This window comes from Gastrolobium bilobum, unplaced genomic scaffold, assembly GCF_033153095.1.
Source record: "Gastrolobium bilobum isolate Gb01-03AN ecotype WA unplaced genomic scaffold, APGP_CSIRO_Gbil_v1 utg41772, whole genome shotgun sequence".
Lineage (NCBI taxonomy): Eukaryota > Viridiplantae > Streptophyta > Magnoliopsida > Fabales > Fabaceae > Gastrolobium > Gastrolobium bilobum.
In genome coordinates, this window is record NW_026895418.1 from 65,179 (window position 1) to 91,133 (window position 25,955).

Genomic DNA, 25,955 nt, shown 5'->3' on the forward strand with positions numbered 1-25,955 from the left:
CTGACCAAATGAGGCTTTCTTTGATTTTGGCTGGATCCCCATAAAAAACTCCTTGTTAGTTTCTCTACTTCTTTACAAACATTGTTAGGAATGTTAACAGATTGCATAGTATATGTAGGGAGGGCTTCCAAAACTGCCTTAGCCAGGGTAGATCTGCTAGCAAGAGATAATGAACTTTGATTCCAGGAAGACAATCTCTTGTGAACTCTATCTAGCACATGTGTGAATGCATTTTTTGTCACTCTCCTATGCTGTAATGGAATCCCCAAATAACTCCCCAAATCAGATGTGATAGAAAAACCCAGGCAATCACTGATCTCTTTAGCCTTATTGAAACAAACATTCTTCGAAAAGAAGACTCTTGTTTTATCCCTACTCACTCTCTGCCCAGAAGCTTCATGGAAGACCTTGAGGACTTGATTAATTATGTGAGCTTGATCAAGACTAGCTTCAGCACAAAAAATAATGTCATCAGCAAAGAAAAGGTGTGATAAAGGAGGAGCATCTTTTCTAAGTAAGACATGCTTCCAAGCTTTGACTTCCACATCCATTTGAATAAGCTGTGCAAGTCTCTCCGTACAAAAAACAAACAAATAAGGGGATAGAGGATCCCCCTGTCTTATCCCTCTTTCTGGGATAATTCCCTTAGTAGAAACTCCATTCCATAGCAGATTAAAGGTGGTGGAAGAGATACAACTAAAGATCAGGTCACAAAGAGATCTTGGAAATCCAAGATCCTTAACTGTCTCCCTCACAAAGCTCCAACTAAGCCTATCATATGCTTTCTCATGGTCCACTTTTATCATCATCCAACCCTTCCTACCTCTCCTGTTTCTCATAGAGTGAATCACTTCTTGAGCTACCACTATGTTGTCAACACTTTGTCTCCCATGAATAAAGCTACTTTGATTGGGAGAAATTAATTTAGGCATAAGGCCTCTCAATCTATCAGACACAATCTTTGTAATGATCTTATAGACTACATTACAAAGATTGATAGGTCTGAAATCCTTCATGCTTTCAGGACTCTTTCTCTTGGGGATCAAACAGATATATGTATTATTAACCTCCTTGACCTTTTCAGGTGTTTGGAAACAAGTCTGAACCAAATTACAAACAGACTCACCAACAACACTCCATTGACTTTGAAGGAATATTGCATGTAAGCCATCCGGACCAGGAGCTTTAAATTTCCCCATCTTGAACACAATCCTCCTTATTTCCTCTCTGTTAGGAGTCAGGCCTAATTGATTCCTTTCATTCTCAGACAGTCTAGGGAACATACCCTGGATGGGAAATAAACCATCATCAGGTCTATCAGCCTTGAACAAGTTCTGGTAATAACTCACAGCCATGTGGACCAAAGTATCAGGGTCAGCAACCCAGTTGCCCTTGTCATCCTTAAGAGCTAAAATCTTATTGTGTCTTCTTCTTATCACTGTTGAAGAGTGGAAGAACCTAGTGTTTTTGTCACCATTTTTCAGCCAGTTACATCTAGCCCTTTGGAACCAGGTTAATTCCTCTTTGACAAGAATATCCTGCAGCTCTTTCCATAAGTTTTTCTGCAGCAGCTCCAGGTTATGATCAAACCTACCATGCATGTAGCTGTCCAGATACCTCAGCCTAGCATAGATTTTGATCTTATGCTGAATGTTTCTTCTAAAAACATTTTGATGCCAGATTTTAGCTTCCTTCTCAAAATCATTCCTAGCATGCACCCACTCTTTATTCTTGAGCCAGTTATTTTCCACCAGTCTCCGAAAGTCATGTTCAGTAAGCCAAGCAGCCATAAACTTGGAAGTTCTGGTATTTTCCTTGGGCCTAGCAGTGCCACTTTGGGCCAGAAATAAAGGCCTATGGTAAGAGTTGAAGAAAGGTAGATGAGAAATAACTCGATTAGGCCACTGAAGATTCCAAGCTTTGTTGGAGCAAGCTCTATCAATTCTCTCATGAAGATTTCCTCTCTTCCAAGTAAATTCAGGATCCTTAAACCCAATGTCATTAACTTTGCAGCTTATAAGACAATCCTGCATGTCAGAAATGCTCTCCCAGCACACCTCATTACCCCCAGTCTTCTCAGAAGCATGAAGAACAGAATTAAAATCACCAAGCAAAAGCCAGGCCTCCTGAGTGGATTGAATGATAGACTTCATTTCAGTCCACAATGTCCTCCTTTCTAGTCTTCTAGGGCTACCATACACAAAGGTAATGACTTCTGTTCTCAAATTCTCCAAGTGAGTTACTCTAGTATGCACAAACTGATGATGAGCTACCAGAATATCCAGCTGAACTACATTATCCTCCCAAAGGACCCAGATTCCCCCTGAGTATCCAACAGCCTCCTGTTTAAAAAATCTAGAAAAGTCAAATTGCTTAATAATCCCATCCCCCTTCGAGCCATTAGCTCTAGTTTCTAAAAGCACCATAATATCAATTCTGAAACGAGATTTCAATCCCTAATAAGATTAGCAAAACCCTTTTTGCCAACCCGTCTACAATTCCAAATGCACACAGACATAAAGAAACTAATGTATAAGAAAGGATTAGAATCCTTAACAACACAAACTGAGAAAATTAAGTTTTGGAGACTCCAAAAATTGGAGTAGATACCTCAATCCCCTGCTCAGCTTGAGCTTGATTGGAAGAACTAGGTTGCTCACCAGCTCTAGCTCCGTTCCCTTTTTTCCCCTCCTGGTTAGACATTTCCTCAGCTCTGTCTTTAACCCCAGAGATAAGTTTCCCACTCTCCTTCAACCTACTTGCAGGTTTGCAAGAGCCATCTAGAACAGGGTTTGGAGGTTTATTTTCAATTCCTTTTTTCTGCACAGGACTAGCAGGGGTCCTGTTTTTGTCCTTACCCTCCCTAGGAAGAATTTTCCTAGCTTTAATTTCTGCTCCCTTCGCTCTTCTCTGACTGCCTAAGACATTAGGCTCAGTCATTTCCACCGAGGGCTTCTGTGTGCTTCCCCCTTCCTTATTCTCCATCTCCATAGATACTGGCTTCGAAGCAGTTACACAATTCTGCTTAATCTCCATCTGAGTAACAACAGTATCCCCTCCTCCTGTAGATAACTTCTCTGTGGATTTATTTACTTTATCACCTACTGAACTCCCTTCCCCTTTGACATCAGAAATGACCTTAGCTGGAACTGCCTTCAATTTCCTGCCCCTAACTTGTCTTTGGATAACCATCCAATCACCAAAAGCCTCACTAGAACTCATGTCCTTTTTAATAGCTCCATTGGTATTGTTATTCTTTACAGCAGAGTCTTTTCCCCCAACTCCCACCTGATCCGCATGTTGGTTTATTGAATGGCATTGGTCTTTTCTGTGCCCATAGACCCCACATTTGAAGCAAATTAAGTGTATGCCTTCATAGCCTACCTGGTAAGTTCTGTCCGCTATTTGAAACTTGGAAAGAAAGCTCCTCCTTAGATCTACCTCCACACATATCCGAGCAAATCGTGCTCTTTTTGTGATAACTTCAAGACCTGAGTCACTCTTACGAAGGGAATTCCTATCCACCTTGAGAGTTCTTCCAAAAATATTCCCAATCTTCCAAAGATGGTGAGCTGTATACAGCTCAATAGGCAGCCCAGGGATCCTGATCCACACAGGCATCTTCTTCACTTGATCATCATATGGATCGAAAAAAGGCCTCCATCTTTGGACTACCACATAGTGGTCATTCACAATCCATGGACCCTCCTCCAGGACATGTCTATAGTCAATATCATCTTGAAACCGCAGCAGAAGAAATCCATTGTCTAAATCAATTAATTCAAAGGAACTGACCAGATTCCATTGTCTTTGGAGCCTTTCCATCAGAAATCTGGTTGCCATGCGCTTACCTAGCAGTTTGATAATCAGTGCCTTGCGCCACTGTTTGCAGTCCTCCTTATGTTGGGCTTTGGATATGTGGTAGATCGGGCATAGCGGGTCTTCCAAAGACACCTGGGGGATCTCCTCCATTAGATCTTCTTTTTCCTCCTCCCTCTTCTGCCTTGTCAACCAGTCCTCTTCCTCACTGTCTGAAGCTTCCCCACCGTTCAGCTTCAGGAGTTTGTCCTTATACGACACCATCTTACAGCGTGAACCGTTGAACTGTTTCACCTCCTTCATCTCAGGCCGCCTGACCTCCTTGGGAGCTAAATCCACTCCTTCCTCACCATTCTCCACCATCTGATCATCCATGCTCAGATCCTCCACTACTTCACCCTTCGATTTCTTACCAATCCTGAGGAGCAATTCCTCTTCATCCGTCAGCCTACCCCTTCCTCCTCCCTTCCCTCCATCAACATCCAGAGGGCCACCTCGTAGCTTTTCATCCTCCATAACACCGAAACAAAGAACGATCGCAAAAAATTTACCAGGAACCACCAAACCCTACCAGAGAGAAAAAGATCGCGCGCGTGACTCTACGCGCCCATCATCAGTCTTCCAATAAGAATGGTTTTAGGTTAACTCTAGTGATTTCTAATCTTGCTTATTAAGATCATTGGTCTTGTGAGACGACTCTTTTAATTCTCTTCAAATCACGTTTTGATTAATTTCCATGATTGGATAAAAAATGGGAAAAATAAAATTTGAATTAAGTTACTCGATTCGTTTTCTTCTCTAATTAATTCACTTTAATTTCCATTAATAGTCAAAAAGGGAATCGAAACAGATTATGCTTCTAAATTAAATCAAACTAAAAAGGAATTTAACTCATTAATTGTTCCCCCTTTGTTTACTCCATGGATTCTTGCTCAGATTGTAGCCCAATCCAGAAAAGAATTGGTGCGCTGTACTTCTTCTTTTGTATTGCTATTATTACCACACATTTGAAGACAGAGCAGGTGTAGTAGTATAGCCGAGGATTAGAAATTGGCATTACCCTGATTTCGAAACTTCTAAACTAGACCTTAGAATGGTTAAGGATGTAGAAAGATACATTGTTTATTTAAATTCATTTTAATAATTTAAAATAAGAACTATTGCATAAATAAATTAAAAAATAATTTAGAAATCCATTTTAAAAAATTATATACAATTTTCTTATAAAGGATGTTTTTGTTACTCGATCTTACTTAACTCGGCATTTGTCTACAATATATTTTTTTTCCAATAACTCTACCTCGTATACAAAATGGGACTTCCAGAGGAATCATTGCATTATCTCTTAAGCTTCAAATCATAATGTCTTGAATTATTTTATACTCGTATAGAAACGACCTAGGTGTAAAGACCAACAATTATAATGAAGAATTTTTTGTAAAGCTTACCAGGCAAATAGACTTTAAATTAAGTTGATTAAAACAAAGTATCTTAACTCATTAATTCATAATCCTCAGTGACGTTTAGGTAATCGAGGCTTGAAATCGTGGGAGTCTATAATTGACCCCTCATTTGGTGTGTAATTAAACATTTTGATAGCAATCATATACTCATAAACGCTTTGGTTTTTTCATTTTAATCACGCCTTTCTTTTACACTGAAAAACTGCACAGCGCCCATGTTTTTGAATTATCAACTTTGAAGCACTGCATTTGGCTTTAATCATTGGAACGATGTCTTCTCAAGGATGTGATCATCACGGTTATGGCGTCCATTTTTTCAAGATTATTCTTGAAAGCAACATCCGAGATGGAGAGCTGGTAACAACATATTTTACTTTCTACTTTTGTTTCTTTTTTTCTTTTTGTCTCTAAGTAAATATCGATGGCAAATTTTTATTGATGATTTTTAGAACTCTATAGTAAATCTGTAAAAAATTTAGTTTATGAGTTCTTCATACAAATCTATTTCAATATTTTAGTCACAGTTTTATGATTACACCAAATTAAATAAACCTATGTATTAATCATGTTTAAATTTTTTGATTTATTATTTAATACTGAATGCATGCTAATTGACAAGAACTGTGTGACAGAGAGTACCAAGAAGTTTTGTGAGGAGACATTGGCAAGGAATATCAAACCCTGTTTGTCTAAGGCTTCCAAATAGTACTGAATGGAAAGTTTATTGGATGAAACGTGACGGTGATGTTTGGTTTCGCAATGGTTGGAAAGAATTTGCACAATACTTGTCTTTGGATGTGTCACAGTTTGTGGTGTTTCGTTATGAAGAAAATTCTTACTTTAATGTGATTATATTTGATAAGAGTGCTTTAGAAATAAAATACCCTTCTAGAGTTGCTGATGAAAAAAGTGAAGAGGTTAATGAGAGTGATTATTCTTTGAAAATTCTTGAGAATTGTTCACCATTTGAGGGTAAAAGGGAAAAAACTCCATCACCATCATCTCAAACTCGTAAGAAGATGAAAACCAACCCAAAAGAAGAACAAGGTGATGCAGGTTTTGATAATGCTAAGCATATGAATAGTGGTTGGTATTCTTTCATTTTGTTCGGTTTATTTTTCTTTTTCTTTTTCTGTCTTGTTTCTGAAGTGTGGTTTACCTTATGTTTTTTGGGTTAATTACTCAAAATTATTAGAGTAGCATTAATTTGTTAGGATCCTGATTGTAACTATCACGGTTTGTTACCTTGTATATTAAAATAGATTAGCTTGATTTATGCTTTCTGTTCCTTAGTTTTAGCTGATTTCCTGATGTAAATAGATTAGCTTGATTTATGCTTTCTGTTCCTTAAGTTTAGCTGATTTCCTGATGTAAATAGATTAGCTTGATTTATGCTTTCTGTTCCTTAAGTTTAGCTGATTTCCTGATGTAAATAGATTAGCTTGATTTATGCTTTCTGTTCCTTAAGTTTAGCTGATTTCCTGATGTAACCAATTGTAAATCTTGGTCTATATAATAGACCCAATTTGATATATCATCAAGCTGCGAATGACAGCAACTTCTGTTATGGTATCAAGAGCTTGACGATCAACAAGCCTTCATTTTTTTTTTTTTTTTTTTCATCATGACTTCCGCACCTAAAACCTTCAAGGTTTCTGATTCTAAGTCACCCTTTTACCTGCACCCATCCGACAATCCTGGTGCTGTTCTCACCACGGTCATCCTCCGTGGACAATCCAATTATGAAAATTGGGCTGCTCATACTTCTCTGCCTTCGGTTCCTTCTGAGCCGTCATCAGCATCCATCTCCATGGCAGATTTTACACCAGAAGTTCTACAACATCTCATGTCCTTGGCTGTCTCTTCTGCCCCTCCAGTTGATAAACTTACGGGTAAGATATTACACCCATCTTGGATCATCGACAGTGGTGCATCCCAACACATGACGGGCACACTCTCCTATCTATCCAATGTGCATTCTATTTCTCCTTGTTCTGTGGGACTGCCGAATGGAGTTCATGATATTGCTACGCAATGTGGCAGCATTACTTTGGGCTCTTCTCTTCATCTCTCCAATGTTCTTTATGTCCCTTCGTTGGCTTGTAATTTGATTTCTGTATCTCAGCTTCTGCGCCAGTCTTGCTTGGCATTGTTTGTTAATTCTGTTTGTTTGATACAGGACCTAAAGCAGAAGAGGACGATTGGAACGGGTGTTGAACGAGAAGGGGTGTATATATTGTGTGCATCATCAGCTTCTGCTCATGTTGCCAGTACGTCAGATTCTGCAGCACTATGGCATCGTCGTCTAGGACATCCATCTTCCCGTTATTTATCTTTGTTACCTTTTATTTCCAATGCAAACAATTTGGCTCCTTGTGACGTTTGTTGTAAAGCCAAACAACCACGAAGTCCTTTTCCTATTAATAATAAACGTTGTTTACATCCTTTTGATTTACTTCACTGTGATATATGGGGGCCATATCATATGGCATCTACAACTGGTGCCCGCTATTTTTTAACTGTAGTCGATGATTTTAGTAGACATGTTTGGATTTTTTTGATGCGCAATAAAACTGAAACTTCCACATGTTTACTTCGGTTTCTCCACTTGGTTCGCACCCAATATGATGCATCTGTTAAGCGAATTCAGAGTGATAATGGGACTGAATTTTTGTCATCTGTAGTCCAAGAGGCTCTCTCATCCTACGGTATTCATCATCAATTATCATGCACTTACACCCCACAGCAAAATGGACGCGTTGAACGTCGTCATCGTCACATCCTCAACGTGGCTCGTGCTTTGCGTTTTGATGGTCACTTACCTATATCTCTTTGGGGAGAATGCATCTTGACCGCTGCTCACCTCATCAACAGGACACCGACTCCACTCCTTGGTGGTCAGTGTCCCTATGAAGTTTTGCATGGCACTCCACCAAAGTATGATCACTTACGGGTCTTTGGGAGTTTATGTTACACTACTGTTTTACCCAAACCACATGACAAGTTCGCTCCTCGCTCCCGTAAGTGTGTGTTTGTTGGCTACCCTTTCAACAAAAAAGGATGGAAGGTCATGGATATCTCCACTCATGAAATATTTGTTTCTCGTGATGTTTTATTTCATGAAACTATTTTTCCATTGGCTGCAACTTCATCTGCACCTTCTGTCCATGTACCGTCACCACAAGCTGTCTTCACCGATTATGATGTGGCACCTGTTACTGCTATTGATACTCCCACAGCGGAGCTTGATGACAGGGGGAGTTCGTCCTCCCCAGTTCCGGGTTCTATTACTTCATCCACGGATGTCCCTGGTTCACCGGTTCCGTTGACAGAACCCAACACTGCATCTGTGGCAGATATTCGTGAACAGCGTGCCAGACGTCCCCCATCTCATTTAAAGGATTATGTATGCAACACAATGACTACACCCTTTCCTCGTCTCTCCACTTCTCCAATCGACTCAGGTATTCAATATTCCATTGATCATTATGTTTCTAATGCATTATTTTCTTCGCACCATCAGATTTTTCTTGCCGCCGTGGATAGTAACCTGGAACCCAAATCATTTAAAGAGGCTATGCAATATCCTCATTGGCAGAAAGCCATGCAAGCCGAAATTGATGCATTGGAAGCCAATCATACTTGGCAAATTCAACCTCTCCCTTCTGGTAAGAAAGCTATTCCATGTAAGTGGGTGTACCGCATCAAGTACAATTCTGATGGAACCATTGAACGCTATAAAGCGCGTCTGGTTATTGCTGGGAACAATCAGATCGAAGGAGAAGATTACACTGAGACTTTTGCACCGGTGGCTAAAATGACAAGTGTGCGTACATTTTTATCTGTAGCTGTAGCTCGAAAATGGAGCATTTTTCAGCTGGATGTTCAAAATGCCTTTCTCCATGGCGATTTGGATGAAGAAGTCTTTATGCGTTTTCCTCCCGGTTTCTCCCAAACCAAGTCTGGTCACGCCTGTAAGCTTCAACGTTCACTTTATGGTCTCAAGCAATCCCCACGAAATTGGTTTGCTAAGCTTCGTAGTTCTCTCCTCAGTTTCGGCTTTGTTCAGTCTCGTGCTGATTATACGTTGTTCACTTACTCGACTGGTTCCCATTATGTTGCTATACTTGTCTATGTAGATGATATTTTGTTGGCAGGTAGTGATCCTTCTCTCTGTGACCGTGTCAAAGCTCATTTACAAACCTGGTTTAAAATCAAAGATCTTGGTCCCCTCAAGTATTTTCTTGGCATTGAATTTGCTCGAAGCAAGACCGGTTTGTTTCTTACTCAACGCAAATTTGCTTTGGATATTCTTAAGGAATGTGGACTTCAAAGTTGTAAACCGGTTGCTTATCCTATGGATCCCAATCACAAGCTTGCTCTTGCTGAAGGACCTCCGTTTGATGATCCTAAACGTTATAGACGTATTGTTGGCCGTCTTGTATATCTCACGATTACACGACCAGAACTTAGTTATGCAGTTCACACACTTTCTCAGTTTTTGCAGCATCCTATGCAGATACATTACGATGCGGCTATTCGTGTTCTTCGGTACATTAAGTCCAATCCTGGCCAAGGACTCCTTCTTCGATCTGACAGTGATCTTCTTCTTCGTGCCTATTGTGATTCGGATTGGGCTAGTTGTCCCTTGACTCGAAAATCAGTCACTGGTTATTTTGTTACTCTTGGACATTCTCCTATTTCTTGGAAAACCAAGAAGCAAAACACAATATCCCGCTCCTCTGCTGAAGCTGAATACCGTGCCATGGCAGCTGCGACTTCTGAGCTTATTTGGTTAAAGTCTTTTCTCAGCTCTCTTGATATTCCTCATGCAGCCCCTATGCAACTGTTTTGTGACAGTCAGTCTGCTATTCATATTGCTTCTAATCCAGTGTTCCATGAGCGTACCAAGCATATCGAGTTAGATTGCCATTTTGTTCGGGACTATCTTCTCAGCAAGACTATTTCTACTCAACATATCCCCACTAGTTCTCAACCCGCAGATATTATGACCAAAGCACTTGGATCCAAACAATTCGATTTTTTGACTTCCAAGTTGGGCATCTCCTCCCTCCATGCTCCACCTTGAGGGGGAGTATTAGAGTAGCATTAATTTGTTAGGATCCTGATTGTAACTATCACGGTTTGTTACCTTGTATATTAAAATAGATTAGCTTGATTTATGCTTTCTGTTCCTTAGTTTTAGCTGATTTCCTGATGTAAATAGATTAGCTTGATTTATGCTTTCTGTTCCTTAAGTTTAGCTGATTTCCTGATGTAAATAGATTAGCTTGATTTATGCTTTCTGTTCCTTAAGTTTAGCTGATTTCCTGATGTAACCAATTGTAAATCTTGGTCTATATAATAGACCCAATTTGATATATCATTAAGCTGCGAATTACAGCAACTTCTGTTAAGGATTCAGTTACAAAGTTTTTTAAAATTTTTTTACAAATTACACTATGTTCTCCCGGGAAAACATAGTATAACCAATATTCTCTCAGAAGAATATAGTATGATTTGTAAACTAAAAAATTTGTAAACGTAACCTACCACTTAATTTATTTACAAAAGCACATAAGGGACCACCTCCCATTATCTTGTAATTAACCTTGAAGATAGAGAAAGCCCGAGAAGATAAAATTAAGTGCTCTGCCCACAAAATGGTGGCATCCACGTCACTAACAGATCTTTTTGGCTATACTCTGAACGTCTTCAAAAGCAAAAACAGCATCCAAAATTGATTATTCCAATCATACCCTTTAATTCGTTTAATTATTCCAGTGGAACAGGGTTAAAAGTAAAGGGTTTTGAATTTGAAGGATAGATTATACATGCTTATCTTATATTTTCAATGATGTCGCAACTACTGTTAATTTTTTATAATATAATCTTATCGTTATCTTAAAAAAAAAACGATACCTTTATTCACCACCACAAATAGAGTGAGTGGTGTTAGTATAAACGCAGACATGTGATGCAATGTTCCACTCCGCATATCTACTTATCATGTTGTTAATTGTGGTTCACGAATTATGTACTATCCTCAATTTCATTTCTGTAGCACGGTCGAATCAGAAGAAGACCTGAATTGAACAGCCAGTTATTTATAATTCAATGAAATCCTTGTTAGTTTTTTCCTTTCTCCACTGACACTATCTATGAATGCGACCTATTTTGGATCTTTTTGGAGAGTTATATTCACGAAAATCATGCCTGGACTAGTCATTAAAAGCCAAAAGGCATATCGGGGCAATGCTGACTTATTTACAATTTCACATGTATATATATATGTAGATGGAATGATTGACTATTAACGGTTAAATGCCAAAATCATGGTTTTTGGTTTCGGAATTTCAAGCAAATATTTACCCGAATCTTTGAAATTTGAAATAGTAAGGTAAAAGGGAAACGACCCTGTGAAAATCACCTCTCTACTTACAAGAGAAACTCCCAACAAATCAAACCTAAGGGGTGTTTGGTTCAAGTTTTTAGAGAGGATTATCGGTAATCCTTCTTTGGTAAATGTAATTACCACGTTTGGTAGAAGGAATAAATTACGATTCCCGGATATCCAAGGATTACCGGTAATTTGATTTATAAAGAAAAGTCACTATTCAGATTACCAAAAATAATATGGTAATTCAGAATACCAAGTAAAGGGAAAGCACAACAATAAATTTTGAGACAAAAATACCCCAATACACATAAAAATCTAGACCCAATCTATCAATTACAAAAGTAAAAATAGTTTGGGGTTGTTTTTGTAAAATAACCTCATATTCCAAGTCATATTTCGTTCTAAACCAAATATGGAATCAGTAATTTTTACCCAGTATTCCCGGTAATATTTTGGCGAACCAAACACATCTTTCGTAAGATTCCAAGTAAACTCAATTTCTACTGAATTCCCATTAATCATGATTCCCCGTCACCAAAAAATTTCTCCTGTACCAAACACATCCTAAGGGAAATTGTAAACAAAAATGAATTAACTGATAGTTGAATTCCTTAATCATTATATATATATATATATATATATATATATATATATATATATATATATGAGGTAGGATCGTTTGACACCAGTGTCAAATTTAAAGTTTGACACCTCATCTGAGAGCCGTTAGATCAAAAAGGATCAACGGTATCACATGCTTGTAAATCAGAGTCGTTGATCTTTTTTTATCTAACGGCTCTTAGACGATATGTCAAACTTCAAATTTGACACTGATGTCAAATGATTCTACCTCTATATATATATATATATATATATATATATATATATATATATATAAGGTTTATATTTCTGCAGCTGTTATATGTGCATCAATCAAATACTTGCCATATATATACTTGAAAGCATTAAATGCAGAAATCATAACCATACAAAGGATGAAAGCATTAAATGTGAGAAATCATAATCATACACATGTTGTTGTTGTACGTAAAGCGGCTGCAGAAATAATTTTACATACATACATATATATATATATATATATATATATAAATATATATTGTAATGTTTGTCATAATAAAGTATTATTATTAATATTATTATTATTGACTCTTAAATAAATGAGTATATATATATATATATTGTAATGTTTGTCATAATAAAGTATTATTATTAATATTATTATTATTGACTCTTAAATAAATGAGTATCAATCGATTTCATTTACGAAATTATTGTTTTAGATATTGAATTTTTTTTTATTAATGTATATATAGCATTAGTCATGTTTTTGTTTTATTAATTTAGCATTACTCATTTAAAACATTCAGTGTGCGTTCTGCTGGTTTATATATATATATATATATATATATATATATATATATATATATATGAGGTGTCCTTTGACACTAGTGTTGAATTTGAAATATGACATCTCATCTGAAAGTCATTAGATCAAAAAAGATCAACTACTCTGATTTGTAAGCATGAAGATCCTACCTATATATATATATATATATATATATATATATATATATATATATAAGTTGCTTTATTTGCAGCCACTGCAGACAGCTGTTGTTTGTAGCTGAGACAACAAAGTGGGCCCACTATTTTATTTTTTATTTTTTAAAAAGTCAGGATCCGCATGCGTATATTGGCCTACTGTATGTGTAGCGGCTGTAAAAATAATTGTGACACATATATATATATATATATATATATATATATATATATATTAATTTAGTCTACAAAATAGTTTTTTTTTTTTTTTGGTTACATACAAAAAAGATTTTAATTTGATCTATTACGCAAAATAAGTTTTAACTTGGTCATCCCCATAGGTTATTGTTATAAGTCATATTAGTATTTCCGGAAAATATTTTTCCTCTCCTACATAGATAAAGACATATGGGCCCCACTAAATAAAAACAAAACACATGATATGACATGACATGATTTTTTTTTTTGAGTTTTCTCAAGGCATCCCAAGCCGACAACTAAAGGATAATCCTTTCGAATCGTAGAGATCACTGAAGTGGGTTTTGATTCTACCAACCACTGGCGGACCTACATGGTTGCCTTTGTGTGCAAGTGCAGACACAAACAAAAAATTTCGTTTGAAATAGCTTTTGGGTCATCAATAAAATTCACAAAGCCCATTTTAACCCCTTAAGAAAAAAAGTTGATTTTTGATTCCTCTAAAATTCAAAATAGACACATTTAATCGAAATCGTGGTCTCTCTGGAATTCAAAGAAGACACATGTTAGTTTTTTAAAAGGGCTAACATAGGTCTATTTTGAATATCAGAGGGACCACGAGTTGACTTCCCCCCTAAGGGATTAAATTAAGTTCCGTAATATTTGTTGAAGACCAACAGTACTTTACTCTAGCTTAAAATAACATTAATAAAAAATGAGATGTGCGCGAAATAGCAAAGCTTGATATATGTAAATAGTTTTCTTTTCTCTTTGTGTTTATATTTTTTATTTTTTATTCCATTTAAAAATTTCTTTTAAATTTTTTTCGAGGGCGCTGCCTGAGAACCCTAGACTAAGTGCAGACATAAATAAAATTTTATAGGTCCGCTATTGTTACCAACAAATTTTTTCATACACACTGCTAGGAGCCATTTTTTATGGGCATGCAGACAAGAAGAAAAACATACCTCTTATTATAATATCGTTTTTCAAAGTTAATATGTAATGAAATTATAATAACCTTCACATGTAGCCTGGATTTAATTATGAATTAATGATTTTAATCATAATTATAAGGAAAATAGAAGAAAAAAATAAAGTTACATTTAGTGAAAAAAGAGTTAAAATGACAGTTAAGGGATAAAAATGTGGGTAGACAAAATTACTCAAAAGGTAAAAGTAAAAATATAAACATGACTAGAAAAATATTCTAGTCCATTGGGTAAAATTTGGTAATGAATAGAGGTGACTAGATAGATAAGCCTTTATCCAGTTGAATTTCACTTAACTAATATAAGTGAAAAACTTCAAAACACTCATATTCATCGTCGTCTTTCACGAGCATAACAGAGGGAAGAAACAAAATGGGTTTTTGAGAAAAATCTTCAAAAAAACATAGAGAAAGCTAGAGACCTCCAATCCACTTGGTTCCAAAGCCAAAATTGTGTCAAATTTCATCCTTTACAAAACCCATAGCTTAGTTTTAGTTGAGAGTCATTATATTGAGAGATTTCTACATCCCTAGGTCGCGGGTACTGTTCACAAGAGGAGAAAAATGATATTTTTCTTGGATTGAAGACTTGGATTGTCTTTCTCTTAGGGATTTGAAGCTTCTAAGGTAAATGTCCTAACTCCCCTCTTGTGTTTTTGGAGAAAATGCATGATATAGGGTTGTATAAATTGAGATTAAATGGTATGAGTAGTTGGAGGGTGATTTGTAGGTGAGTCCTTTTGTTAAATATGTTTGGGATTGGTTCCCGTAAAAGAAAAAATTATGAAATCGTCATTTAGGACACTTTGATAAATTGAACAAAAAATCAAGTGAAGGTTTCTTGTATGTGTGGTCTTGAAAATTAAACGTGGTAGATCGTGACGCTGTGGACATGAGAATTATTGGAGGACACTGCTTGCCAGGTAAGCTTTCGGTCCTTGGGGTTAATCCCCCGTTTGTTCCACCAGACACCGAGGGAAGATGGTAGTTTGATATGGTATGTTGAAAATAAATTGTTATATGTTGCATGTATTTGAATGTATGTTTGTGTGCCACACAAGACGGTGTTTCATTGTGTGAGGCATAAGACGGTGTTTCCTTATGCATAGTATGAGACGGTGTTTCCTCATACGGTATGTTGCAAGACGGTGTTTCCTTGCGTAATGCATACTTGTTATATTCTCTGGCCAGTAGGATTATATTATTGCACAGTGCATTGTCATACATATTCTGATGTATGCATGAATTTTATATGTGTTTATACCAGAAGTGAGCTTAGGGGTGGAGGAACCCTCCAAGGGTCCCTAGCTTACTGAGGTAATTGTATTATCTCACCCCGCGTGGATTACCATTTCAGTTACAGGAGTTGATGGTGTTGAGGCATCGCGTGGCAAGAGGCTAGATGAAGGATACTACTTGACATGATTGCCTGGGTCCTGTGGATATTTAGATTTGTACCTGACATACTTTATTTGGAGTTGTATATGCCATGTATATTTTTGAGAGCATAGGAGATGTCTATGCCATGTCGATAGTATGTATATGCTGTTAGTTATGCATGCTAAGGTCTATGTTACTTATTTAATTGCATCTCTTTTGTTTATTTGATGTAATTATATAAATAACATCATGGACATTATTTTGAGACAGTGTGATTATGAGATAGCCTAGGCCATGGATGACTGGGCAATATATTTTATCTATGTTGTGGTATGCCTGAATTACATTAAACTGTCAATCAAGTTGAAATTATCATAGTGAGAATTATCCCCAGTGGTCCAAAATACAGAGGAAATGCTGTCCGTTTTATTTTAGCCATGGAAGTGAAAATGTTTGCAATACATAAGAAAAAAGAGAAAATTATTTAGTTAGCATCCGCATTAATTAAATTGAGCATGCTGCGCTTACTATATTATATGAATGTTAGTTAACCGGCTGCAGACGGGACGTTACAGAAATGTAGAGGTCAAGTAAAAAATAAGTATCACATATAAGGATAAAAGAAAAAGTCCAAAATACAATATATTTTTTATGCATACATGTGAAAACCATTTTTAATTTAGTCTCTATATTTTATAATACTTTTATTTTAATTTTATAGTTTAGTAACAATAATATATGATGGGAGTGATCTTAAAAAATTATTATACCCGCATATAGGGCAGAATCAATTAATATTGGTGTAAGTGTCACATTCAAAGTTCAAACCCGCCTTAATTTATATCTAATAATTTAAATTTATTAATTAAATACAAGTGGAATCAATTGAGTATGAGATTTTCATTTTTATACCATTATAAAATAATTATATGTAAAACAAATATTTTATATGCTTAGTTATAAAATTTTCAATACCACGTGTTAATTGTAGTACTACTGGCATTTTCCAAAAAATAAAATAAAAATGGCAGTACTACCGGTTGTCTATATATGGGCATGTTATTTCAATCTTGAAAATTTAATATATTTGCACTCGATACCCTTTCATTTTGGAAATCAACTCAGACTTATCTAATGGTAACACAAGTTAACATAGTTCCGTAAAATAGTAAAAAATCATATTTATTCTTATCTTCATTCGTTATTTTGTCCCATCTTTCTACCTATCTGAAATACTCAAAGTATTACAAATCGTTAGACTTTTTCATTTTAAAGTTTTCAAATTAACATCATTGGACTAAAAGTGGTCAACTGCATAAATTTTACGACAACAGATTTATTGGTCCGTTAAATTATGTTTATTACTAGGTCCATTTCTATTGAAAATGCATCCTCCTATGTTTTAAAAAACATGATATGATGTGAGACAATAGTAAATCAATGGTTATAATTTAATAATTATTTATTTTAATATTTTTTATCTCTTTTCTTTTATCACTATTAATTTAGCTTTTTATGATTATGATTGCTCACATGACCATGTCATATCATTTTTATTTTTTTTTGGTAAACATGTCATGTCTTTTTTAATATGAATGGATCCACTCCCATCTCTATTAAATATGCTGTTTTATCATTTACAGCTAAGTTTTCAAAAAATTTGCCAAGAAATCAGTAACAAAATGACTATTCCATTCTGGAAATGAATACTCTTTTTATTTAATTTTTTTTTTTTTTTGGTAAACTTTTATTTTACACATATACAAAATTGAATTAACAGTGATTATTTTATAATTACCTATCTCAATATTTTTTCTTTCTCTTTATTATTATTAATTTATCTTTGTGTGATTAGAATTTTCTCATGTGGTTATGTTAATTACCAATTCCAATAACGACCTTCTACTCCCACAACGCTCGTGTTAATCGAACATGAGCATTTTCAAGAACCAAGCACCACCAGTCCTCCATCGTAGCTAATCTCCACCGTTGCAAGCAATGTTGATCCTCTTCACCTTACTTCGGAACATCCCAACACTAGTTTTAAGCATATTTTTTCATTACAAAAAACAAAACTACAATTTGTGTTTGGGTGAATTTTTGTCAGCAAATATAAATGTATTTTTACTGGTCTAACAGAAAACACAGGCTTAAAATGGTTAGAGAGAGAACAATTTTTGGAGCAGGATTTGAGTGCAAAATTGAAAATGGTGTCTTAGAATACTGAGAGATATCAATCATAACAAAAGTGTTGGAAATCGTGATACACAAATCGGAAACCGAAAAGAAAAAGAGAGAATAGTTTAGGCTACGTCCAGCTTTTCTGTACTATATTCACTTCATCGCCACTCGTTACAAGTCTCTCGGTTTACAAGGCAAATATAAATAGGATTACAAAATCCTAACAACAACTATTCATGGAAGCGGAATCTCAGTTGTCTTTCTGCTGACCCCGACAACTAGGACCATAATGAGCATGTAAAGTATGAGCCATACCCAACAAAAAGGATAATAATGTATTTTAAACATCAAGAGTCTTTTATATTTTTAATAACATGTATATGCGTGGCTTTGGGCACATCAATCAACTTGTAATTTCCGATTATTTAACAGACCGAAGTGGCCCGACACAATGCACACTATCCCGCTAGGGGCACTACACACAGAATCTGGATTGCTAGATTTATCAAACAATAGTTTCTGTGACTAAAATCTCTCTCCATTTTCATTATTATATTTGAGGGAGTGAGAAGATTGCCTCCGAGAAACTTCCCAACCATTTCCTATTCTTACAAAGTTTTGTCCTCTTCTACTTTCCCTTTTGTTTTCTGCCCCGGCCTTTACTGAAGTCAAGGGACGCAATATTCCATCAATTTGTGCAACAAGACATGCATAGTTACTACTTTAACTTATTTCCCTCACCCATTATACAACAACAACAACAACAAATTTATTATACAAATTGTCATGAGAATAAAGCAGGAAAGAAAAAAATAAAAAATAAAAAAGAATGAATCTGTCTGATAAATTCAGAAATCAGAATGAATCCAACGTTGTAACTTTGTTTCATCAAGTGCACAAAGAAAAAACCAATTCTGAGAGCTACATTGGCAGATTGATCCATTACACTGATTATTTCCATGTAGTGGAAGATGTCATTTTCCTGAATTGCCCCTTAGCAATTGACTGAAGGAGCATGCGCACTACATGAACGATGGATATGCAAAATTGCTTATTATAAAAATAATAAAAGACTGCGGCAACCCTTATATAAATACTGCTATTGCTTGCACAGGTGCTGTAAGTCATCAAGTGGAGAAAGTTCCCATCCAGAGATAACATTCCATTTCCACAAGTAAGAGTTTGGCTTTGGAAAAATACAAGAAAAAAATGGTTCAACAGGAAGTCAGAAAAGGTCCATGGACAGAACAGGAAGACTTCAAATTGATGTCCTTTGTTGGCTTGTTTGGAGACCGTAGATGGGATTTTATAGCTAAGGTGTCAGGTTTGAAGGTGGCGGGAGACAGTAACTAGGTAATGCTTATTTGAACAATCTAGATTTTGGAAGAAGCAGCCTTTAACCACCTCATTTTGTTGTAGGTTTGAATAGAACAGGTAAGAGTTGCAGGTTAAGGTGGGTTAATTACTTGCATCCTGGTCTCAAAAGAGGAAAGATGACACCCCAGGAAGAGCGCCTCATACTGGAACTTCACACAAAATGGGGAAACAGGTTTGAGAATCTGTTGAAACTAAGTTCAATCTTCATACTCAAAAGTCATGTCCTTTTTGCTCTTCAATTTGAAGCTAATCATTGAGTTCCTTTTGAGGCATGCAGGTGGTCAAGAATTGCTAGGAAATTACCAGGGCGCACTGATAATGAGATTAAGAATTACTGGAGGACTCAAATGAGGAAGAAGGCTCAAGAGAAAAAGAGGGGAGGAGCAGTTTCATCATCACCATCACCTTCTAGTGTTCACTCCTCAATATCCTCAAACAATCATTCTGTGGATTCACATGCTTCCAAAAAGGCTGGGGAAGAAAGCTTTTATGACACTGGAGGTCCTAATCTGATAGGCTCAACCCAAGTTAAGGTGGGAGAAGATCAACAAGGTGAACAAGGGTTCTCTATGGATGATATATGGAAAGATATTGATCTTTCAGATGATAACATTCTGCAGCCAGTCTATGATGGGAACAGTGAAGAGGGCTGCAACTTCTCTTGTCCAACTATGCCTTCTCCTTCATGGAAGTATTCTTCTGACCCCTTATGGGTGATGGATGAAGAGAGTTTGTTATTCCCAACAAGTGACCCTTATTTTTCCTGCTATGCACAAGGTAGTGCGTTTCTAACTGGCTAGTCAGAATTCTTTATCCAATCAATATTTTGTTCATATGTCACATGTGTATCACCTGTTTTGTCAAAGTCTAACATGTATAGCAGTGCATCTTTAAGCTTTTGGCATGGTTCTCCTTAGTGTGACACAGCTGTAATAAACTCAAGCACAACTATAGTCTATGTCAATGTTTCAGTGCTTTTACTTTCGAAGAAACATCCAATAGGGTAGGGAGTTGGTATGTTCTGAATGTAAAATATCAAGCACTTGTTTACATGTGAGTTTTAATCTGATCTACACTTCTACCAATAAAAGCTCTTTTTTTTTCGTATATACCAATAAAAGCTCTTTACTTCTTTATATTGGTAGCTACAGGCAAATGCATGAATAGTGAATATCTATGCCGCTTTCTGATCAAAATCATATATCATTCAGATAAAATGTGATGTCGCGTGACCAAAATAGACATTTACTTAAAAATAAGCCATGCCTCGCAAAGCAGTAGGGACTAGGGACTCAAGGGGAACTATAGTTTACTGGGGCTGAATTTTCACGAAATACACCATAGGAAAGGAACTTTTTTCTTGTCTTTTATCATGCATGCTAAATCTTGAAACAAATTAATTTCAATCTAGTTTTGCTTTCACTTCTCAGAGAAAAACATGTTAATATGATTTAATCTTTAAGGGATTCAGAGATTGTATATATTCCAGAAAATAACATAAATCTGCAAACAAATGGCTAGATAAACTTGTTACTTGTGCCAGGAACTACACATCTGTTTTCTAAGTTCCAACTTAATCAGCTTCATAAGGGAACAGGAATGAGTTATTATTATAATAATTAGAGCAAAGGCAATGATATTCAAGCTACAAGCTGCATATGCCACACTGAACTCAAAGAACAAGTATTCTGCACTTATCCAGTTAGAAATCCAGACCATGCTATAACTTTGATTCCTCTTCAGTAGAGCCGGCAAAACGGGCTCGGCTCGATGGACCCACCCGTCCAACTCGCCAAACGGGGTGTGGCGGGCTGAGTTTTTCAACCCATATCAAAAGCGGGGTGGGACGGGCTCATTTTTTGGCAAGTTGATGGTGGACATAGGCGGGCCAAGGCGGGTCAGTGTAAAATAAGTTCGAGCTGGCAGGTCAACCCGCCAAACGGAGCGGGACGGGCTGAGTTTTTCAACCCACTTTTAAAAGCGAGACGAGACGGGCTGACTCATTTTTTGACGGGTTGATGGCGACCCACCCCGCCCACTTTGCCATCTCTGCTCTTCACCAAGTCCCCAGTCATAACACAACATTTATACAAATATCTATGCTGCAAAAAAAATGACTATCCACGAAACAATGTTAATTAGTATCAATATTCCCCAAAATAGTAAAATTATGCAAGATAAATACATAATTTTTGGGGGGTAAATTATGCAAATAATTTTTGTATTTCAGCTTAAGATCTATTTTTACTATTAAATAAGATATGTTGAATATGAAGATGATTAAATTACCAAAAGAAACTTCTTCTACGTGATTATTCAAGTGCAGTTTCAAAATTAAAACAATCAAGTAGCTGCTAAGGTTCTTCCTGGTACATGCCTAGATAGCAGATAGCAAATCCAGATGTAAATTAGAATTACCAGATCGATCATCTTCATTGCCTGAGATTTCTACTTAATTAGGAGACAATAGAAAACTTTTCATTTTTTCAAATAGCATCATTAAATCTTGGAACAGAACAGAATTGAAATTCATGTCCCGAGAGAAATGAAGAAACTTGAAAATATTTTCTCGGTAGAGTTCATGCGAACTATTGTAAGTTCTTTGTTTCGTTGAGCTCCTTCTATCTTTCGTTGACCTTAGTTATTCATAAAATTTATAACATAATTAATCGATTGTTGTGGAAGTAAAAAGTTTAATTTAGGAGGAAGAAACTTGTGCTTAAATGAGAGAAAATATTTCTGGTGTGTGTGATTAACTTGGTGCTCAGCTAGTTAAAGGAAAACGTGACATCTCAGTAGAAAGAATGAAATAATTATTTCATAAAACTGTTTCACGTTGAAAGTCAATTACCTCATGACATGACACTCATGAAAAATTCACTTAACAGATCTTTAGCATTTGGGATTTTACTTCTCTGATAATGCTTGAAATTTTGATAAATTGTACAAAAGGAAATTGTTTCCATTAATTCTCTATCGTATGAAGTGAACATGAATACAAATAAATAGGCCTATGGCTGTTCCTGATGGGTGCAACTACTTCCTAAATATATGCAACAGCTAAGATGCTACTATCCTAGAATACATCAGATAACAAAATAAGCTAGGAAAAAGGTATCCTAACAAACTAAGATAACAACCAATCTACAACTAATAACAATCAGATCAGATCGAATCTTCTATTCCAACACTCCCCCTCAAGTTGGAGCATGAAGATATGAAATGCCTAACTTGGGAAGGAAAGCCATAAAGGAAGCGCGTCCAAGTGCCTTTGTGAAAATATCCACAAGTTGGAACTGAGATCGAACAAAAATAGTACGGATAGTCTTGGATAACAACCGTTCCCGGACAAAGTGGCAGTCAATTTCAATGTGTTTGATGCGCTCATGAAACACAGGGTTGGCTGCAATGTGTAGAGCCGCTTGATTGTCACAACACAACTCCATTGGATCATCATGAAAAACATTAAGAGATGCAAGAAAGGACTTCAACCAAACTAATTCAGCCGTGGTGGTTGCCATGGAGCGGTATTCAGCTTCTGCCGAGGAGCGTGAGATGGTGAGCTGCTTCTTTGTTTTCCATGAGATAGATGAATTTCCAAGCATAATAAAGAACCCAGAAACTGACCTACGAGTTAAAGGACAGCTGGCCCAATCGGAGTCACAAAAAACATGAATTTTGAGATCACTCTTGGAAGGAAGGAGAATTCCTTGGCCAGGATTCATTTTGAGGTATCGTAATACTTTGATAGCAGCTTCATAATGCACTTCCTTCGGAGCTTGCAAGAACTGGGAGAGAATATGCACGACATAGCTTAAATCAGGCCGAGTTATTGTAAGATAGACTAGCTTACCCACAATTCGTCTATAACGTCCCGGATCACCATAGGCAGGACCATCATCTAGAGCCAAACGATGATTTTGTTCAATTGGGAACTGAACTGGTTTACAATCCAACAAACCAGTTTCTTTGAGAATATCCAACGCGTATTTACGTTGACACAAGAAAATACCGTCATCATGACGAACAACTTCGATGCCTAAAAAATATTTCAACTGGCCCAAATCCTTAATTTTGAAGCATTTGTTAAGATAAGCTTTAGCCTCTTGACATGCCTGTGAATCATTCCCTGCCAACACCAAATCGTCAACGTAGATCAAAATGGCTAAGAAACAAGGACCACGTTGCAAAGTGAATAAAGTGTGATCTGCTGCAGATTGAATAAAACCATATTGGACAAGAGAAGTGCTTAGTTTTGCAAACCAATTTCTGGGAGACTGTCGCAAACCATATAAGGACTTTTGTAGGCGACATACTTTGCTTCCTTGCCCTTGATTAAAGCCAGCTGGGATGCGCATGTACACTTCTTCATCAAGATCGCCGTTAAGGAACGCGTTATGAACATCCATTTGATGTAAATACCAACCTTTTGCTGCTGCAACCGAGAGTAAAGTTCTAACACTCACCATTTTCGCTACTGGAGCATAAGTCTCAGTGAAATCCTCGCCTAGAATTTGGTGATTGCCTGCGATTACTAATCGGGCTTTGTAACGCTCGACGCTGCCATTTGAGTGATATTTAATTTTATAGACCCATTTACATGGAAGAGCATGCTTCCCAGCTGGTAACTCGGTGATAGCCCATGTATGATTTTCTTCTAGGGCTTGGATCTCTTGTGCCATGGCTTGACGCCATTCGACATTTGCCATAGCTTCTTTAAATGAGCGAGGTTCAGTTCCTGTGTCAATAGCAGCAACAAACATGCGATGTTTTGAAGAAAATTTGTTAGTGGTTACATAGTTTGCAATAGGGTACCGCATACCTGAGGTAGAAGTGGAAGAGGTGAGAGCAGGTGGTGGTGTATGTGTTGTGATCATATTACAGTTGTAGTCATTCAAGTATGATGGTGTCCGTCGTGTTCGTGCTGGACGATGAGACTCAGGTTGAGTTGTTTCTTCACTTCGGGGCCCCAAATCACAACTGGGCTCTTCAGTTCTATGTACTAGAGTAGGTGCTGGATTTAGATTCCCTTGCATGGGATCAGGAGGTGATGGAGAATGCTCAAGGTGCTCAGAACTGCACGCTGTTCCACCACGCGTAGAACTCCCCCTGGCGTCGGGCTGTGCTTCAAGTACAGAACTTCGTGATGGATGATCAGGGACATGTGGGGTCACTTCATTCGAATCTTCTTGAAGAGAAGAAGGCAATAAAGGACGCGGAGTAGGTAAGTCTGCCGCAATAAATGGAAACTCCTCCTCATGAAAGCTAACATCTCGTGAAACAAAAAATTCCTTAGTATCAAGGTCATAAACCTTCCAACCTTTCTGCCCATAAGGATAACCAATAAACATGCACCTTCTAGATCTTGGGCTGAACTTGTTTGCTGGTTTCGGTTGCGTCACCACGTAACATAAGCAACCAAATACCTTTAAGTGCCCATAGTCATCAGTGTACCCATGCAGAATTTCATGAGGGGTCTTTCCATGAAGAACCTTGGTTGGAGTTCGATTAATTATGTGGGCAGCAGCCATGACACTTTCCCCCCAGAATTTAATAGGCAAGTTAGCTTGAAATAAAAGTGCTCTGGACACGTTTAAAATATGCCTGTGTTTTCTTTCTACTCGTCCATTTTGTTGTGACGTATGGACACATGATTTCTGATGAAACACACCATTTTCAGTGAATAATTCAGCCATCTTATGAGAAGTAAATTCCGTGCCATTATCTGTCCGAACTGATTTAACCGTTGTATTAAACTGATTTTGCACCATTAGAAGGAATTTTCGCAGAAATAAATACGTTGCACTTTTATCATTCATTAAGCAAACCCATACGGCACGACTAAAGTCATCAACTATGGTTAAGAAGTAATAAGCACCCGAAGAAGAGGGAGTTCTATAAGGACCCCATATATCACAATGAATCAGATCAAATACTTTATTGCTTTTGCGATCACAAATAGGAAAAGAGGATCGAATTTGTTTGGCACGATAACAGACATCGCAAGCCTTTTTATTCATACTGCAAAATTGAAAACCTCTAGAAAAAGAGAGCATAGAAAGTGCTTCAGGTGATGCATGTCCCAACCGCTTGTGCCAAAGCTCTTGTGAATCATTTGAACGTGTTGTGAAGGCTGCTACTTGGCTTGGTCTCAACACATACACACCATCCTTTTGGTCACCCAATCCAATCTCCGTCCTCAGCTTGCGGTCCTGTAACACACAACAATCATGAGTAAACACCACATCAACGTTTTGTTGTCGTATCAATTGAGAAACTGATATCAGATTACACTTTAGATTAGGAACAAATAAAACGTTGGATAAAGAAAAATTGTCAAATAAAACAGATCCTTGTTGCTTTGCATAAGTGACAGCTCCATTAGGTAAAGCTATTGACAAAGGCTCAATGGTCGTAATGTTTGCAAATAAGTCCAGAATTCCTGTCATGTGGCGCGATGCCCCACTATCTATAAGCCAATGTGAATTTTTACCAATTAATTTTTCCTTCGATTGTCGAGGCTGATCAACCAGTGTGAGTAGTTTTGTTACTACATCTGGTGTCAAAACAGGAAAAGCGTTTGCTT

At 36.9% G+C, this 25,955-nt stretch overlaps 2 protein-coding genes across 3 annotated transcripts; both read left to right on the top strand.

Moving 5' to 3' along the window:
- The first annotated feature begins 5,552 nt into the window (after positions 1-5,552).
- LOC133310543 (B3 domain-containing protein At3g18960-like) lies at positions 5,553-6,482 on the top strand. Its single transcript, XM_061511493.1, has 3 exons — positions 5,553-5,639; positions 5,915-6,368; positions 6,478-6,482. Exons 1-3 carry the CDS (start codon positions 5,553-5,555, stop codon positions 6,480-6,482), a joined length of 546 nt encoding a protein of 181 aa, XP_061367477.1.
- Positions 6,483-19,117: 12,635 nt separating this feature from the next.
- Positions 19,118-20,486, top strand: LOC133310469 (transcription factor MYB59-like). 2 transcript variants are annotated; one of them, XM_061511401.1, is made up of 3 exons: positions 19,118-19,248; positions 19,402-19,541; positions 19,647-20,485. In XM_061511401.1, the coding sequence occupies exons 1-3, from the start codon at positions 19,231-19,233 to the stop codon at positions 20,167-20,169; spliced, it is 681 nt and encodes a 226-aa protein (XP_061367385.1). In that variant the 5' UTR covers positions 19,118-19,230; the 3' UTR covers positions 20,170-20,485. The 2 variants fall into 2 exon arrangements, with proteins under 2 accessions (XP_061367385.1, XP_061367391.1); XM_061511407.1 differs by having other exon boundaries at positions 19,158-19,316; positions 19,412-19,541; positions 19,647-20,486.
- The last annotated feature ends 5,469 nt before the right edge of the window (positions 20,487-25,955 follow it).